The sequence below is a fragment of the Pristiophorus japonicus genome, unplaced genomic scaffold, assembly GCF_044704955.1.
Source record: "Pristiophorus japonicus isolate sPriJap1 unplaced genomic scaffold, sPriJap1.hap1 HAP1_SCAFFOLD_1190, whole genome shotgun sequence".
NCBI lineage: Eukaryota > Metazoa > Chordata > Chondrichthyes > Pristiophoridae > Pristiophorus > Pristiophorus japonicus.
The window spans coordinates 76,280-94,381 of record NW_027250854.1 but is presented as its reverse complement, the minus strand read 5'-3'; the positions used below and the strand labels follow the sequence as shown (position 1 = coordinate 94,381).

Here is an 18,102-nt window from a genome sequence, read left to right as displayed (position 1 = left end):
GAGGAGATGGGGAGAGAGAGGGGGTGGTGGGGGAGAGAGAGGTGTGGAGGGGGAGAGAGAGGGGTGGAGGGGTAGAGAGAGAGGGAAGGAGGAGGGGGAGAGAGAGGGGTGGGGAGCGGAGAGGGGGAGAGAGAGGGGGGAGGGCGGGGGAGAGAGAGGGGGGGAGGGCGGGAGAGAGAGGGGGGAGGGCGGGAGAGAGAGGGGGGGAGGGCGGGAGAGAGAGGGGGGAGGGCGGGAGAGAGAGGGGGGAGGGAGGGAGAGAGAGGGGGGAGGGGGGAGAGAGAGGGGAGGGGGGGAGAGGAGAGGGGGGGCGAGAGAGGGGGGAGGGGGCGAGAGAGGGGGGAGGGGGGGAGAGAGAGGGGGGAGGGGGGAGAGAGGGGAGGAGGAGGGGGGAGAGGAGGGGGGAGGGGGGAGAGAGGGGAGGAGGAGGGGGGGAGAGGAGGGGGGAGGGGGAGAGGGGAGAAGGGAAGGGGGAGTGAGGGGAGGAGGGGGAGAGAGAGGGGAGGAGAGGGAGAGAGAGGGGAGGAGGGGAGCGGGGGGGGGGGGAGAGAGAGAGAGAGAGGGGAGGGGGTGAGAGAGGAGAGGAGGGGGGAGAGAGGAGAGGAGAGGAGGGGGGAGAGAGAGGGGAGGAGGGGAAGAGAGAGGGGAGGAGGGGAAGAGAGAGGGGAGGAGGGAGAGAGAGAGGGGAGGAGGGGGAGAGAGAGGGGAGGAGGGGGAGAGAGTGAGAGGGAGAGAGGGAAGGAGGGGGAGAGAGAGAGGGGGAGAGAGAGGGGAGGAGGGGGAGAGAGAGGGCAGGAAGGTGAGAGAGGGGGGTAGAGAGAGGGGAGGAGAGGGTGAGAGAGGGGAGAGAGGGGAGGAGGGGGGAGAGAGAGGGGGGTGAAGGGGGTGAGAGAGGGGTGGAGGGGGAGAGGGAGGGGTGGAGGGGGAGAGAGAGGGGGAGAGAGAGAGGAGGAGAGGGGGAGAGGGGGAGAGAGAGGGGAGGAGCGGGAGAGAGAGGGGTGGAGGGGGAGAGAGATGGATGGAGGGGGAGAGAGAGGGGCTGGAGGGGAGAGAGGGGCTGGAGGAGGGAGGGAGGAGAGGGGAGGAGGGAGGGGAGGAGAGGGGGAGAGAAGGGTGGAGGGGGAGGGAGAGTGGGAGGAGGGGGAGAGAGAAAGGGGTGGGGGAGAGAGAGAGGGGTGGGGGGGAGGGGAGGAGGGGGAGAGAGAGAGAGGGGTGGAGGGGAGAGGGTGGAGTGGGGGAGTTGGAGGGGAGAGAGACTGGGGTGGAGGGGAGAGGAGGAGGAGGGGTGGAGGGGGAGGGATGAGAGAAGCGTCATGCTCTATTTTCTATCTTGAAAGTATTACATAAATACACGTTGTTGCTGTTGGGAAACTGAGCTCCTTGGAGTGACCAGTGTTTGGAAACTGAAGAGTTTAAATATTCATGAGAAAATAATCAGCGGCAATTCATCCAACGCTTAAGAAATGAGAAAAGTAATTGGAGCCATGGGTGGAATTACTCTGTTCATTAAATCCTGGGGTACTGTACGAGGATAATGGAAAATAGTTCCAATTATAGAGCAGTTACAATCATGGACTTTGTTTAATCTGTAGCCTGGAATATAAAACTGAAGTTCATTGAATTTTGTGCTCATCTAGGTGGCCGATATTAATGGCAGAGAATGGAACATTTTCTGTAATGGGTTAGATTCAGGGTAAAGCTCCCTCTACACTGTCCCATCAAACACTCCCAGGGCAGGTACAGCACGGGGTTAGATACAGAGTAAAGCTCCCTCTACACTGTCCCATCAAACACTCCCAGGGCAGGTACAGCACGGGGTTAGATACAATGTAAAGGGAGCTTTACTCTATAATCTAATCCGTGCTGTACCTGGGAGTGTTTGATAGGGCAGGTACAGCACAGAACATTAGAATTCAGGACGTTCTCAGTCTACACTGTTAAAAGCAATGTCACTGGTTTTATTGAAGTGCGAGAGGACTGATGTCCAGCCATGGTAACAGACCTGGACACTCTCTCCCTCCCGACAGATGAGTGGTGATTCTACTGAGCTGTAGTCCACCCCCAGCACCCAGCTCCTCTCTATCAGCTGCACGCTGTTCCCGCTGGGGAGGGGAACCAGCGGGCTGGCCGAGTCCTTACGATTGACCTGAGGTGCTCGCTTGGAATGGAAGATGTTAAACACCACGTCACTCTTCAGAATGTCAAAGTCCCAGGTGATGACGGACGAGGCCTCCAGGATCTCAATCGCCTTCTGCCAAACAAAGCAAAATAAATTGAAAGTCAGGCCCAGGGGGGAACACAGCTGGGGTAAAGAAACAGTCCCGTGTGAACAGGGTTAGACCAACCTGGGGGAAATGGGTGAATGATTCACGGCATTTGCTGTACAAGTATAGAGTTCCTAATCATTCTGCAGATTATGGATAATTCACCATGTAACTGGAATTATTGTTTATTCACCAGGTTGTGAGTTACTCTGTAACTGTATGGAGTTACTGTTTATTCAGCAGGGTAAGGATTATTCACTGTGTAACTGTGGAGTTACTGTTTATTCAGCAGGGTAAGGATTATTCACTGTGTAACTGTGAAGTTACTGTTTATTCAGCAGGGTAAGGATTATTCACTGTGTAACTGTGAAGTTACTGTGTATTCAGCAGGGTAAGGATTATTCACTGTGTAACTGTGGAGTTACTGTTTATTCAGTAGGGTAAGGATTATTCACTGTGTAACTGTGAAGTTACTGTTTATTCAGCAGGGTAAGGATTATTCACTGTGTAACTGTGGAGTTACTGTTTATTCAGCAGGGTAAGGATTATTCACTGTGTAACTGTGGAGTTACTGATTATTCAGTGGAGTTAATTGTGAGACAGAATCACTGCGAATGGTGAGTCAGTACCTCGTGTGGGGCTCCTTTGAAGATGTTGGCTGATTGATAAATGGTTTCAGTCCAGAGTTTGATGTGATCTGCATTATCCAGCATTTCCTCCGTCTGGTACAAGGATTTGGGAACCATTCCTCCTTCTGGGATATTACACTGTAAACAAAAGTATAGGGATGGCCATGATTGGCAAAATATCACAATAAACACATCCTTTCCCTATCATGGACTCAACCCACCCATTTTCCAGCTACTCCAACCCAGAACCAAATGACATTATTTGAAAGGTGGCCGCTGTTGAGGTTTCCATGGTTACCACAATACTGTCACTGAGAGTGTTTTGTAACATCCCTTACACAGCTTGAACTGCACTGCCCTGATGCACCCTGCACCCCCCTCAGCCCCCCACACTGACCTACCGCCCCACCACGCACTGAGTGACCCTCCACACCAGTGGTCCCCGGGCACATACCAGGCAGTCTCCACCCAGGAAGTCCGGAACGACCTCTTTATCGATGTAATCGACGAGGCCCCCTGTGCCCTGGTAATTATTGCCACTGTAGATGAGGAATTTCTGACGGGTGTTTTCGTTGATGAACGGACTGACCTGAAGAACACAAAGAACACGAGAGGTGAGTCAGGCTGTCTGTCTCATACAAGGGCATCCGCCAAACTCACACAGCGCAGGGTAGGCCAGGTTTCATTCATTCTCAGGATGTGGGCCTCACTGGCAATTATTGCCCCTCCCTTATCGCCCTAAGTTTGATACAACTGAGCGACTTGCCACTTCAGAGGGCAGTTAAAAGCCAACCTCGCTGGTGTGGGACTGGAGTCACATTTAGGCCCAGACCAGGTAAGGACGGCAGGATTCCTTCCCCAAAGGACATTAGTGAACCAGTTGGGTTTTTACGACAATCCAACAGCTTCATCTTCACTTTTACTGATACCAGCTTTTTATTGGCAGATTTTTCAAACTGAATTCAACACTATCAAACTGGCACGGTGGGATTTGAACTCATGTTCTCTGGATTACTAGTCCGGTAAAACAGAATCACTACACTATCGTACCCACGTGTCAGGAGCCAGTGACACCAACATGGAATTTAACCCAATATAAAAGCAGCTTGAAGGGTACGGACCAGATGGTCTTGGCTTTGGTCCCTGAGGTTAGCTGTTCTCAGAAAGTGCCGCTGGTCCAGGGAAGGGAAAAGGCAGCCCAGGGTACGGTTCCTGCCCGGCGACTGTTGTTGGTCAGTGGGTGTGTGTGGACGACAAGTGAAGATAAGCTTTGTCTGCGATACTTCTACAGTCCAATTGCCACCATCTGGGCTCTAAAGAAAGGTCAGTTGTTGGAGGTACTCGCATTGGTGAGGCCACACCTGGAGTGTACTGCGTGCAGTTTTGGTCTCCTTATTTAAGGAGGGATATACTTGCATTGGAGGCAGTTCAGAGAACATTCACGAGGTTGATTACTGAGATGAAGGGGTTGTCTTATGATGAAAGGTTAAGCAAGTTGGGCCTGTACTCATTGGAGTTTAGAAGAAATAGAGGTGATCTTATTGAAACATATAAGATTCTGAGGGGACTGGACAGGGTAGATGCAGAGAGGATGTTTCCCCTCGTGGGGGAATCTAGAACTAGGGGGCATTGTATCAGAATAAGGGGTCACCCATTTAAAATGGAATGAGGAGGAATTTCTTCTCTCAGAGGATTGTGAATCTTTGTAAATCTCTGCCCCAGAGAGCTGTGGAGGCTGGTCATTGAATATATTTAAGGTGGAGATAGATGGATTTTTAAACGATAAGGGAGTCAAGGGTTATGGGGAAGTGGAGCTGAGCCCAAGATCAGATCAGCCATGATCTTATTAAATAGCAGAGCAGGCTTGAGGGGCCAAGTGGACTCCGCCTTCTCCTATTTCTTATGTTCTTATGTACCAGGGGTCCTGGGATGAGTGGGCAGCACGGGTCGGGAGATAAAAGTGGGAAAAGGACAGAGCCAGCATCAGTTTGTGACTCACCAGGGTCCAGAGCACGGGGAAGACCCTGGGTGCCCGGAGGATCAGCAGCCTGCCCAGCGTCTCCGGGTAATTCGCCTCCACCACCTCGATGATCCTCAGCAGTGCTTTCACCCCCGGCCGCCACAGGTGCCTCATGTTCAGTCCTTCCAGGTCAACCAGGCAGGTCCACGCTCTGCCCATCCAATCACAAACCAGTTACTCACTCAGACTGCGCTCATGGGCAACAGCACACCCGCAATTGGGAGGCTGACGTGACAAGTCAAGAGTTTATGAGTTTATCCATTACTGCTGGTGTAGTGCAGATCATCGTGGCTCTGCTTCTGGTTCTGTCTGCGCTGTCCCGGCTCCTCATCCATTGCTACGGCTCCTCCCCTCACTGCCCCAGCCCCTCCTCCCACTGTCCCGGCCCCTCGCCTCACTGCCCCAGCCCCTCCCCTCACTGCCCCGGCCCCTCCTCCCACTGTCCTGGCCCCTCCCCCCACTGCCCCAGCCCCTCACCTCCACTGTCCCGGCCCCTTCACTCACTGACCCGGCCCCTCCCCCCAGTGTCATGGCCCCTCCCCTCACTGTCCCGGCCCATCCCCCCACTGCCACAGCCCCTCCCCCATTGCCCCAGCCCCTCAGGGCTCGGAGGAACCTCCCACCCAGCCTTGGTGAATTGTGCCCACAATCAGTTCCCATTGAGCTGCACCGGCTCCCCTATATCTACACTCACCGAGCAACCCCTCCTGGTCTCTTGTATAACTGACTCAAAACCTTATATCATAACTGTATAACCCTACATAGGGTATCCTTGGAAAAAAGAGTGTGAGTAATTGAGAGAGAGTGAGAAAGCCTATGGAATGTATCCCAGAAAAAGGCAGCACTTTCAGGGGCAATGGGGGTGGTGGTGCAGAATCGAGGAGAGGAAATGGGCAATGGGAGATGTAGAGAGAGAGTCATTGAGAGTGTACAGAGAGAGGCAGTGGGTAGTGGGAGGTGTACAGAGCGAGGCAGTGGAAGTGTACAGAGAGAGGCAATGGGAGGTGTACAGAGAGAGGCAGTGGGAATGTACAGAGAGAGGCAGTGGGAGGTGTACAGAGAGAGGCAGTGGGAGTGTACAGAGAGAGGCAGTGGGAGGTGTACAGAGAGAGGCAGTGGGAGTGTACAGAGAGAGGCAGTGGGAGTGTACAGAGAGAGGCAGTGGGACTGTACAGAGAGAGGCAGTGGGAGGTGTACAGAGAGAGGCAGTGGGAGGTGTACAGAGAAAGGCAGTGGGAGTGTACAGAGAGAGGCAGTGGGAGTGTACAGAGAGAGGCAGTGGGAGTGTACAGAGAGAGGCAGTGGGAGTGTACAGAGAGAGGCAGTGGGAGTGTACAGAGAGAGGCAGTGGGAGTGTACAGAGAGAGGGAGTGGGAGTGTACAGAGAGAGGCAGTGGGAGTGTATAGAGAGAGGCAGTGGGAGTGTACAGAGAGAGGCAGTGGGAGTGTACAGAGAGAGGCAGTGGGAGTGTACAGAGAGAGGGAGTGGGAGTGTACAGAGAGAGGGAGTGGGAGTGTACAGAGAGAGGGAGTGGGAGTGTACAGAGAGAGGGAGTGGGAGTGTACAGAGAGAGGGAGTGGGAGTGTACAGAGAGAGGGAGTGGGAGTGTACAGAGAGAGGCAGTGGGAGTGTACAGAGAGAGGGAGTGGGAGTGTACAGAGAGAGGCAGTGGGAGTGTATAGAGAGAGGCAGTGGGAGTGTACAGAGAGAGGCAGTGGGAGTGTACAGAGAGAGGGAGTGGGAGTGTACAGAGAGAGGGAGTGGGAGTGTACAAAGAGAGGGAGTGGGAGTGTACAGAGAGAGGGAGTGGGAGTGTACAGAGAGAGGGAGTGGGAGTGTACAGAGAGAGGGAGTGGGAGTGTACAGAGAGAGGCAGTGGGAGTGTACAGAGAGAGGGAGTGGGAGTGTACAGAGAGGCAGTGGGAGTGTACAGAGAGAGGGAGTGGGAGTGTACAGAGAGGCAGTGGGAGTGTATAGAGAGAGGCAGTGGGAGTGTACAGAGAGAGGGAGTGGGAGTGTACAGAGAGGCAGTGGGTAGTGAGAGGTGTACAGAGAGAGGCAGTGGATAGTGGGAGGTGTACAATACTTCACTGACGTGATTGGGCGGCCGAATACTTTGGTGTTCTCTTCACATCTCTTCTGCCCGTCCTCGTTGATTGACAGAACCTGGAAAGAGAGGGAGAGCTGTCAGCAAAGGGTTGGTGGCTGCACATTATCAGGGCGCATGCTCAGGTTTCGGGCCCGTTCTGACCAGAGCTGCAGTTTGGTGAGTCTCGTCCATTCTCACTGATCTGCGCCACGACACTAAAAAAATAATCTTACGCTACATGTTTCTCTGGCCACGGGTGTCAGAGGAGGTGAAGCCACAATTAACCATCATTCACACACTGACCACAAGGTGACCCTTAATCACCCTCCTCTCCTCCATAAACAACAACAACAACTTGTATTTATACAGCGCCTTTAACTTCACAAGTGCATTATCAAGCAAAACTTGACACCTGTAATGTGTGTACCCGTGAGAATGCTCACAGGTTGGTAGAGCTGTTGAGTTGTGAGTGGCTTAACCAGTCACATGATGTTCACAAGACTCAATAAAACTCCAGCCAGTTGGGTTCGGGGGATCCACGATGAGGCAGGTGGTTGTGAGCCTGGTGGATGAACTGGTAATGTGTAGTGTGATTGTTAAACCTTTGTTAATAAACCAACTGGTTCTTAATAGCAATGTGTTGCTATGAATTCTTAAGCAAAGAACCCATCAAGCAAATACATTACAACCCCGAGCCACATAAGGACATATAAAGGTAATAGAGGAAGGTATTAAGGAGCATCTTAAAGGAGTAACGAGGCGGGGAGCTTTAGGGAGGAAATTCCAGAACTTCGGGCCTCGGCAGCTGAATGATGGAGTGGTGGAAGTGGGGATTGCGCTAGAGGCCCGAATTGGAGGAACGCAAAGATCTGAGGGCGTTGTAGGGCTGGAGGAGGTTACAGTGATAGGGAGGGGTGAGGCCACGGAAGGATTTGAACACAAAGATGAGAATTTTAAATTTGAGGCATTGCCGGTCCGGGAGCCGATGTTGGTCAGCGAGCACAGGGTATGATGGGTGAGCGGGACTTGGTGAGAGTTAGGACACGGGCTGCCGAGTTTTGGATGAGCTCAAGTTTATGTAGGGTGGAAGATGGGAGGCCAGCCAGGGGAGTCAAGTCTGGGACACATTCAGAGATCCTGCTCACTAATGTAGAATTCTGGACAGAAACCCAGAGAGGAGATGAATGTTTAGTTGAAGAAAGAAAGAAAGCAATCTTCACATGAAGTGAGGTCTGGTGGTGGTGTGGTCATGTCACCAGACCAATAATCCAGACAATGAGACTTCAAATCCCATCATAAACTTTCAGTTTAAAAACAAGGTGTGTATAGTCAGTGATTTCCATTGGCCTCGGAGGGGTGCAGCACATGATTCACCGCAATGAAACTGGGGCTAAATAAAGTTAAATTATGAGGACAGGTTGCATAGACTGTTTATTGACAGAGCCTGCTCCACCATTTAATAAGATCATGGTTGATCTGATCATGGACTCAGCTCCACTTCTCTGCCCCCTCCCCATAACCACTTATTCCCTTATTGGTTAAGAAACTGTCTATCTCTGCCTTAAATTTATTCAATGACCCAGCTTCCACAGCTCTCTGAGGCAGCGAATTCCACAGATTTACAAATAAATTTCTCCTTGTCTCAGTTTTAAATGGGCAGCCCCTTATTCTAAGATCATGCCCTCTAGTTCTAGTCTCCCCCATCAGTGGAAACATCCTCTCTGCATCCACCTTGTCAAGCCCTCTCATAATCTTACACGTTTCGATACAATCACCTCTCATTCTTCTGAATTCCAATGAGTAGAGGCCCAACCTATTCATCCTTTCTTCATAAGTCAACCCCCTCATCTCTGGAATCAATCTAGTGAACCTTCTCTGAACTGCCTCCAAAGCAAGTATATCCCTTCGTAAATATGGAAACCAAAACTGCGCACAGTATTCCAGGTGTGGCCTCACCAATACTCTGCACAACTGTAACAAGACTTCCCTGCTTTTATACTCCATCCCCTTAGCAATAAAGGCCAAGATTCCATTGGCCTTCCTGATCACTTGCTGTAACTGCATACTAACTAACCTTTTGTGTTTCATGTACAAGGATCCCCAGGTCCCGCTGTACTGCAGCACTTTGCAATCTTTCTCCATTTAAATAATAACTTGCTCTTTGATTTTTTTCTGCCAAAGTGCATGACCTCACACTTTCCAACATTATACTCCATCTGCCAAATTTTTGCCCACTCACTTAGCCTGTCTATGTCCTTTTGCAGCGTTTTTGTGTTCTCCTCACACATTGCTTTTCCTCCCATCTTTGTATAGTCAGCAAACTTGGCTACGTTACACTCGGTCCCTTCTTCCAAGTCGTTAATATAGATTGTAAATAGTTGGGGTCCCAACACTGATCCCTGCGGCACCCCACTAGTTACTGATTGCCAATCCGAGAATGAACCATTTATCCCGACTCTCTGTTTTCTGTTAGTTAGCCAATCCTCTAGCCATGCTAAAATATTACCCCCAAGCCCATGAACTTTTATCTTGTGCAGTAACCTTTTATGTGGCACCTTGTAAAATGCCTTCTGGAAGTCCAAATACACTACTTCCACTGGTTCCCCTTTATCCACCCCGTTCGTTACATCCTCAAAGAATTCCAGAACATTTGTCAAACTTGACTTCATAAATCCATTCTGACTCTGCCTGACCGAATTATGCTTTTCCATAAGCTACTGCTTCTTTAATAATGAACTCCAACATTTTCCCAAGGGTCATGAAACCAAGGCAGGTAAATTGATTTAAGATACAGATCCAGCCATGATCTCATTGAATGGTGGAACAGACTCGAGGGCTGAATGGCCTCCTCCTGTTCCTGGGGAGGATTATCAAGCACTCAGTGTAATGCATTTGCTTGATGGGTTCTTTGCTTAAGAATTCATAGCAACACATTGCTATTAAGAACTAGTTGGTTTATTAGCAAAGTTTTAACAATCACACCACACATTACCAGTTCATCCACCAGGCTCACAACCACCTGCCTCTTCATGGATCCCCTGAACCCAACTGGCTGGAGTTTTATTGAGTCTTGTGAACATCAAATGTAGGTCACTTGCAGTCAGAATCAGGTGAATTTATGATGGGGCACAAAGAAATGGCAGACCAATTGAACAAATACTTTGGTTCTGTCTTCACGAAGGAAGTCACAAATAACCTTCCGGAAATACTAGGGGACCGAGGGTCGAGCGAAAAGGAGGAACTGAAGGAAATCCTTATTAGTCAGGAAATTGTGTTAGGGAAATTGATGGGATTGAAGGCCAATAAATCCCCAGGGCCTGATAGTCTGCATCCCAGAGTACTTAAGGAAGTGGCCCTAAAAATAGTGGATGCAATGGTGATCATTTTCCAATATTCTATAGACTCTGGATCAGTTCCTATGGATTGGAGGGTAGCTAAAGTAACACCACTTTTTAAAAAAAGGAGGGAGAGAGAAAACAGGGAATTATAGACTGGTCAGCCTGACATCGGTTACCGGGTGGGGAAAATGTTGGAATCAATTATTAAAGATGTAATAGCAGAGCATTTGGAAAGCAGTGACAGGATCGGTCCAAGTCAGCATGGATTTATGAAAGGGAAATCATGCTTGCCAAATCTTCTAGAATTTTTTGAGGATGTAACTAGTAGAGTGGACAAGGGGGAGCCAGTGGATGTGGTGTATTTAGACTTTTAAAAGGCTTTTGACAAGGTCCCAAACAAGAGATTAGTGTGCAAAATTAAAGCACATGGTATTGGGGGTAATGAATTGACGTGGTTAGAGAACTGGTTAGCAGACAGGAAGCAAAGAGTAGGAATAAACAGGTCCTTTTCAGAAAGGCAGGCAATGACAAGTGGGGTACCGCAAGGTTCAGTGCTGGGACCCCAGCTATTTACAATATACATTAATGATTTAGACGAAGGAATTGAATGTAATATCTCCAAGTTTGCAGATGACACTAAGCTGGGTGGCAGTGTGAGCTGTGAGGAGGATGCTTAGAGGCTGCAGGGTGACTTGAACAGGTTAGGTGAGTGGGCAAATGCATGGCAGATGCAGTATAATGTAGATAAATGTGAGGTTATCCACTTTGGTGGCAAAAACAGGAAGACAGAATATTATCTGAATGGTGACAGATTAGGAAAAAGGGAGGTGCAACGAGAGCTGGGTGTCATTATACATCAGTCATTGAAAGTTGGCATGCAGGTACAGCAGGCGGTGAAGAAGACAAATGGCATGTTGGCCTTCATAGCGAGAGGATTTGAGTATAGGAGCAGGGAGGTCTTACTGCAGTTGTACAGAGCCTTGGTGAGGCCACACCTTGAATATTGTATACAGTTTGGTCTCCTAATGTGAGGAAGGACATTCTTGCTATTGAGGGAGTGCAGCAAAGGTTCACCAGACTGATTCCAGGGATGGCAGGACTGACATATGAAGAAAGACTGGATCGACTAGGCTTATATTCACTGGAATTTAGAAGAATGATAGGGGATCTCGTGGAAATATTTAAAATTCTGACGGAATTGAACAGGTTAGATGCAGGAAGAATGTTCCCGATGTTGAGGAAGTCCAGAACCAGGGGTCACAGTCTAAGGATAAGGGGTAAGCCATTTAGGACCGAGATGAGGAGAACTTCTTCACTCAGAGAGTTGTTAACTTGTGGAATTCTCTTCCGCAGAAAGTTGTTGAGGCCAGTTTGTTAGATATGTTCAAAATGGAATTAGATGTGGCCCTTACGGCTAAAGGGATCAAGGGGTATGAAGAGAAAGCAGGAATGGGGTATTGAAGTTGTATGATCAGCCATGATCATATTGAATGGTGGTGCAGGCTCGAAGGGCCGAATGGCCTACTCCTGCACCTATTTTCTATGTTTCTATGACTGGCTAAGCCATTCACAACTCAACAGTTCTACAAACATGTGAGCAAACTCACAGGTGCATACATTACAACGTGGAGGCCTCGACCTGTGAGAAACCATCAGCGACAGGTCGGGGCCATAAAAGGAGCGGCGACCATGGACAGCGTGGCACCGTACCACAGCAAGGTACAGCGCAAGCTGGTGCAGGAGGGCAACGGCAGCGAAGAGGGATGTCATCAAGGTCCAGGTCGGTGATTGGAGCGTGGGCAGATACAGCAGGAGCGGCGAGGTCGAGGCGAAGGAGCGGCGAGAGATTGTAGAGGGGTGTGGTCGGGACCCAGGAGAGGCGTGGGCCATGGGGCAGCACGAGCCAGCCCACAGAGATATGTGCGCGCACCAGGTCCGTGCAGCAGAGCAGGTCTCCAGTCGTCTTGAGTAATCCTTGCCACCGGACCAAGACCTAGCTCTGTCAAGCCCGTGTGGTGGCTGGTGTGCAACGGTCACCACACGTTAAAAAAATCCACTCACAGGCATCTTCCACCCTTCAAGATTTAGTTCTGGATCTGGAATATTAGGTCCTTCATTGAAACACCTGTGAACTCATCCCTTTTTGGTGTGGAAGCAAGTCATCCTCGCTTCGAGGGGCTGCCCATGATGATGATGATGAAGCATACATTACACTCGGGGCTGAGTATCACTCACTGTCTGTCAGGTTTACTCACGTGTCGTAGAATTGCCTCCTCCCCCAGAGCTTTCAGCAGCCCCTTAGTGTCCATCTGTCCCAGGCGCAGGATGTACAGTGGCCGGCCATCTTGGTCAAGGAGAGAGAGGGAAAATCAATATTTTTGTTCAAAGTTGTGGGGGTCGGAGAGGAATTGCCATGGGCTTTTTCCTACATTGGTCTGTGGGATTTCCCCCCTATTTTGCCACTTCCAGGAGTTTGCTTGACCGGTAAGGGAGGAGGGAGTGAGGCTGCACGGGTGCACCATACTGCGATGGGACAGGTGTGACGGACCGTACTGGTCTACTCCTGTCCTTACACTTTCATATCACGAGAGCTGCACCTTTCATTGAAACGCATTGCACACAGTGTGTGCAAACCCACACTGGGAGCTGTGGGCCAGTTCAGGTAATATGGGATCCTCAGGGATAGATCAGGAGACTTGTGTGCTACACCAACCCCGTAACAGCTTCAGAGAGAGGCAGGGACTGTCTGCAACTCCAGTCTCCCCGGGGACTGTCTGGAACTCTGGTCTCCCCGGGGATTGTCTGGAGCCCCTGTCTCCCCAGGACTGTCTGGAGCCCCTGTCTCCCCCAGCACTGTCTGGAGCCCCTGTCTCCCCGGGACTGTCTGGAACTCTGGTCTCCCCGGGACTGTCTGGAGCCCCTGTCTCCCCCAGGACTGTCTGGAGCCCCTGTCTCCCCGGGACTGTCTGGAACTCTGGTCTCCCCGGGACTATCTGGAGCCCCTGTCTCCCCGGGACTGTCTGGAGCTCTTGTCTCCCCCTGGACTGTCTGGAGCTCTTGTCTCCCCCAGGATTGTCTGGAGCCCTTGTCTCCCCCAGGATTGTCTGGAGCTCTTGTCTCCCCGGGACTGTCTGGAACTCTGGTCTCCCCCAGGACTGTCTGGAGCCCCTGTCTCCCCGGAACTGTCTGGAACTCCGCTCCCCTCTCCCCAGGATTGTCTGGAGCCCCTGTCTCCCCCAGGATTGTCTGGAGCCCCTGTCTCCCCCAGGATTGTCTGGAGCTCTTGTCTCCCCCAGGACTGTCTGGAGCCCCTGTCTCCCCCAGGACTGTCTGGAACTCTGGTCTCCCCCGGGATTGTCTGGAGCCCCTGTCTCCCCCAGGATTGTCTCCCCGGGACTGTCTGAGTGGGGTTCAAACCCTGCACCTTCTGACTCAGAGGTGAAAACGGTCCCACTGAGCTGAGTAATTAAGCGGAAGGATTACCTCGGTCGTGATAATGCCAGCCTCCTGTATAGTACTCGACCAGCACCTGTGGGGGTCTCCACACCTCGAGGATATAGTCCACCTGGTATTGTTTGCGCCAGGTGAGTGACTGACACATGATCTCTCGCGCCTTGTCAATATTAAAATCCCGGGCCCGCAGGAAACGTAAAATGTGTTCATCTTTGGGAATCTGCAAAACACAACAGTGACATTCCTTTAAACACTGCTTTCACACGCACACACACAGCAGTTATACCAGTGCCTGGGGCTCGCACAGCAACACAACTTACTCCAGTACACACAGCCACACACCAGCACTCCATTTACACCGTAATCTCAGGTGTAGACAAGCAATGCATTTACACCAGCGCTCACTGAACAGTACTACTGTATTTACACCAGCACACAGTCTAATACTAGTACTGCCCTTCCACCAACAACAACCTGTATTTATATAGCGCCTTTAATGTAGTGAAACATCCCAAGGCACTTCACAGGAGTATTATGTGATAAAAATTTGACACCGAGCCGCATAAGTAGAAATTAGCGCAAAGAGGTAGGTTTTAAGGAGCGTCTTGAGGGAGGAAAGTGAGGTAGAGAGGTGGCGAGGTTTAGGGAGGGAGTTCCAGAGCTTGAGACCTAGGCAACAGAAGGCACGGCCACTGATAGTTGAGCGATTATAATCAGGGATACTCAGGAGGGCAGAATTAGAGGAGTGCAGACATCTCGGGGGGGGGGGTGTTGTGGGGCTGGAGGAGATTACAGAGATAGGGAGGGGAAAGGCCATGGAGGGATTTGAAAATAAGGATAAGAATTTTGAAATCGAGGTGTTGCTTAACCAGAAGCCAATCTAGGTCAGCGAGCACAGGGATGCTGGATGAACGGGACTTGGTGCGAGTTAGGACATGGGCAGCCGAGTTTTGGATCACCTCTAGTTTATGTAAGGTAGAATGTGGGAGGTCAGCCAGAATAGTCAAGTCTAGAGGTAACAAAGGCATGGATGAGGGCTTCAGCAGCGGATGAGCTGAGACAAGGGTGAAGACGGGCAATGTTACGGAGGTGGAAATAGGCGGTCTTAGTTAGGCGGATATGCGGAGATCACTAGTACAGATGAGGGAGACCTGTCGGTCCAGCCAAGTCATACTTCCATTAAAACTTTGGGTTCCTCATGTAGGAAACCTAACTGTGCGGGATATGTGTTACCAAACCGTTGGAGACTGTGCTTCAAGTGTACAACACACTTGAATTCGGGCCTGTCCTGCAAAGTGCCGTTGGTTTCAAACTCAGCGATTCTCTCGTTACCTGAGGCAAAACTATGGAGGCTGACAAGTCTCAATTCCCTCCTGATTTGTTTTGCATTAGTTCAGAAGCTGCTTGTCCAGCCCACCGAGATTCCTGTCATGTTCAAGGGAACGGATTACTTCATCAACACAGCAAACACATGCAGATCACTCTAACTCGCACACATGTATATGCTCCTCTCAATGTATATGTATGTTGGAATTAATGGGTGCATAAAATCATAGAAATTTACAGCACAGAAGGAGACCATTTCAGCCCATCGTGTCCGCGCCGGCCAACAAAGAGCTATCCAGCCTAATTCCACTTTCCAGCTCTTGGTCCGTAGCCCTGTAGGTTACGGCACTTCAAGTGCACATCCAAGTACTTTTTAAATGTGGTGAGGGTTTCTGCCTCTACCACCCTTTCAGGCAGTGAGTTCCAGACCTCCACCACCCTCTGGATGAAGAAATTACATGTACTTATATGTGAGGGTGAGTTTGCATGTGTGCATGTGTAAGGATTGTGAGTGCTGTGCAAATGTTCGTGAGTGGATGTGTGTTTTAAAAGCAGTGGTGTGGCCATCCTTGGGAAGGGGTTCAAATAAATGCCCTGCTGATGACCAATAAATGAGACACAAAGATAAATGAGAGACTGTTAAACACTAAAGATGTCTATCCAAATTGTTAACTTTTATCCAATAAGGCAGTGAGACAAACTCATTATGACAATTCAGCTCAAGAAATATGGCTACCCTTGTTACAAGTTAAAGGAAGCACTTCAGATAGGCATTGACTGAAGGACACAGCGAGAGTTGTATTTGAACCCGTCTTCCTGATATCACACACTAGTCCTACTGGGCAATGCTTAAACTCTAATTCACGCTAACATGCAGCACACTCACGCACACAGGCAAACGTTACCTTTTCTGGCTTCCAATCACCTGCCTCAGACTATAAAGAGCACAGAGAAAGACATGACTGAGGGGCAGCACTTGGATTGAGATACATCGAATTCACACATGGCAATGGCATTGAAAACTAAATCCTCAATCTTAATACAGCAGTCCAGAGACACACTCCATTGGTGGACTCATGTCAAACACCTCTGGCAGTAGGATGTTTCTCCTGGGCATGAATCAGGTAAATCACTGGAAAGGTTTGCAATGATGCAGGAGTCATTTGCTGGAGAGAATGCGTCTATTCCCAATATTCAGGAACCTGATGAGGAGCCCAACCATTCCTTAGGAGTGTTTTTTCCATCAACCTCAAAACGCAGTGATCATTTTCACCCGATGAAGGACCCCGAGGTGGGTAAACCTCCCTACGACTAAAAGCTCCTTCACCAGGCTCGGCGAGGACCTTGCTATCACCTGCACAGTGATCACTTTGACTGATATGTTGGTCCTGCAGTTCATAGATCTTGGTTGCACTTCTATGGAGGATCAGGGACCAACCATTGGAAACCACTACCCAGTCAACCAAGCGATTCAGGATCCATTCTGTCTATGCACAAGATATCCTAGTGTTCCTGTATCCATTCTATCCATATTAGCTATCCAGACCCATCCTACCAACACGTACATGTCCTGGGCCGATTTCATCATTACACGAGATATCCAGTCCCAATCTATCCGTGTGTTACATATCCTGGATCCACACATTTAATTCTCATGCTAAATATCCAGGACCTATTCTATCAAGCAAATAATATTCAAAAGATCCACGATTTATGACATCCATGCACGACATATCCATGCGTGAGGTATCCTAGAGACCTAAGAACCATCAAATCCATGCAACAAATATCCCAGATATCTCGGACCCATTCTATCGTGTGTGTGTGAGATATCCCGGACCCATTCTATCCCAGTGTGTGAGATATCCCGGACCATTCTATCCCAGTGTGAGAGATATCCCGGACCCATTCTATCCCAGTGTGTGAGATATCCCGGACCCATTCTATCCTAGTGTGTGAGATATCTCAGACCCGTTCTATCCCAGTGTGTGTGAGATATTCCGGACACATTTTATCCCAGTGTGAGAGATATCCCGGACCCATTCTATCCGTGTGTGAGATATCCCGGACCCATTCTATCCCAGTGTGAGATATCCCAGACTCATTCTATCCCAGTGTGTGAGATATTCCGGACACATTCTATCCCAGTGTGAGAGATATCCCGGACCCATTCTATCCCAGTGTGTGTGAGATATCCCGGACCCATTCTATCCCAGTGTGAGAGATATCCCGGACCCATTCTATCCCAGTGTGTGTGAGATATCCCGGACCCATTCTATCCCAGTGTGAGATATCCCGGACCCATTCTATCCCAGTGTGTGTGAGATATCCCGGACCCATTCTATCCCAGTGTGTGAGGTATTCCGGAGACATTCTATCCGTGTGAGAGATATCCCGGACCCATTCTATCCATGTGTGAGATATCCCGGACACATTTTATCCCAGTGTGAGAGATAGCCCGGACACATTCTATCCGTGTGTGAGATATCCCGGACCCATTCTATCCCAGTGTGAGAGATAGCCCGGACACATTCTATCCCAGTGTGTGAGATATTCTGGAGACATTCTATCCGTGTGAGAGATATCCCGGACCCATTCTATCCCAGTGTGAGAGATAGCCCGGACACATTCTATCCCAGTGTGTGAGATATTCTGGAGACATTCTATCCGTGTGAGAGATATCCCGGACCCATTCTATCCCAGTGTGAGAGATAGCCCGGACACATTCTATCCCAGTGTGTGAGATATTCCGGAGACATGCTATCCGTGTGAGAGATATCCCGGACCCATTCTATCCGTGTGTGAGATATCCCGAACCCATTCTATCCCAGTGTGAGATATCCCGGACCCATTCTATCGTGTGTGAGATATCCCGGACCCATTCTATCCCAGTGTGAGATATGCCGGACATATTCTATCCCAGTGTGAGATATCCCAGACACATTCTATCCTAGTGTGAGATATCCCGGACACATTCTATCC

The 18,102-nt window shown here is 50.0% G+C and overlaps 1 protein-coding gene across 1 annotated transcript in view; it reads right to left on the bottom strand.

Annotated features, from left to right (window-relative positions):
* Nucleotides 1-2,002: 2,002 nt before the first annotated feature.
* Nucleotides 2,003-18,102, bottom strand: part of LOC139242068 (SEC14-like protein 5) — a gene marked incomplete at its 3' end in the record, with an annotated part of 67,334 nt that continues 51,234 nt past the window's right edge. The window contains exons 8-14 of the mRNA XM_070870213.1: nucleotides 13,825-14,014; nucleotides 12,597-12,685; nucleotides 7,010-7,080; nucleotides 4,893-5,064; nucleotides 3,348-3,482; nucleotides 2,894-3,031; nucleotides 2,003-2,251 (exon numbers count right to left, since the gene is read on the bottom strand). Coding sequence (XP_070726314.1) covers nucleotides 2,003-2,251; nucleotides 2,894-3,031; nucleotides 3,348-3,482; nucleotides 4,893-5,064; nucleotides 7,010-7,080; nucleotides 12,597-12,685; nucleotides 13,825-14,014 — 1,044 coding nt within the window. The remainder of the gene's footprint in view (nucleotides 2,252-2,893; nucleotides 3,032-3,347; nucleotides 3,483-4,892; nucleotides 5,065-7,009; nucleotides 7,081-12,596; nucleotides 12,686-13,824; nucleotides 14,015-18,102) is intronic.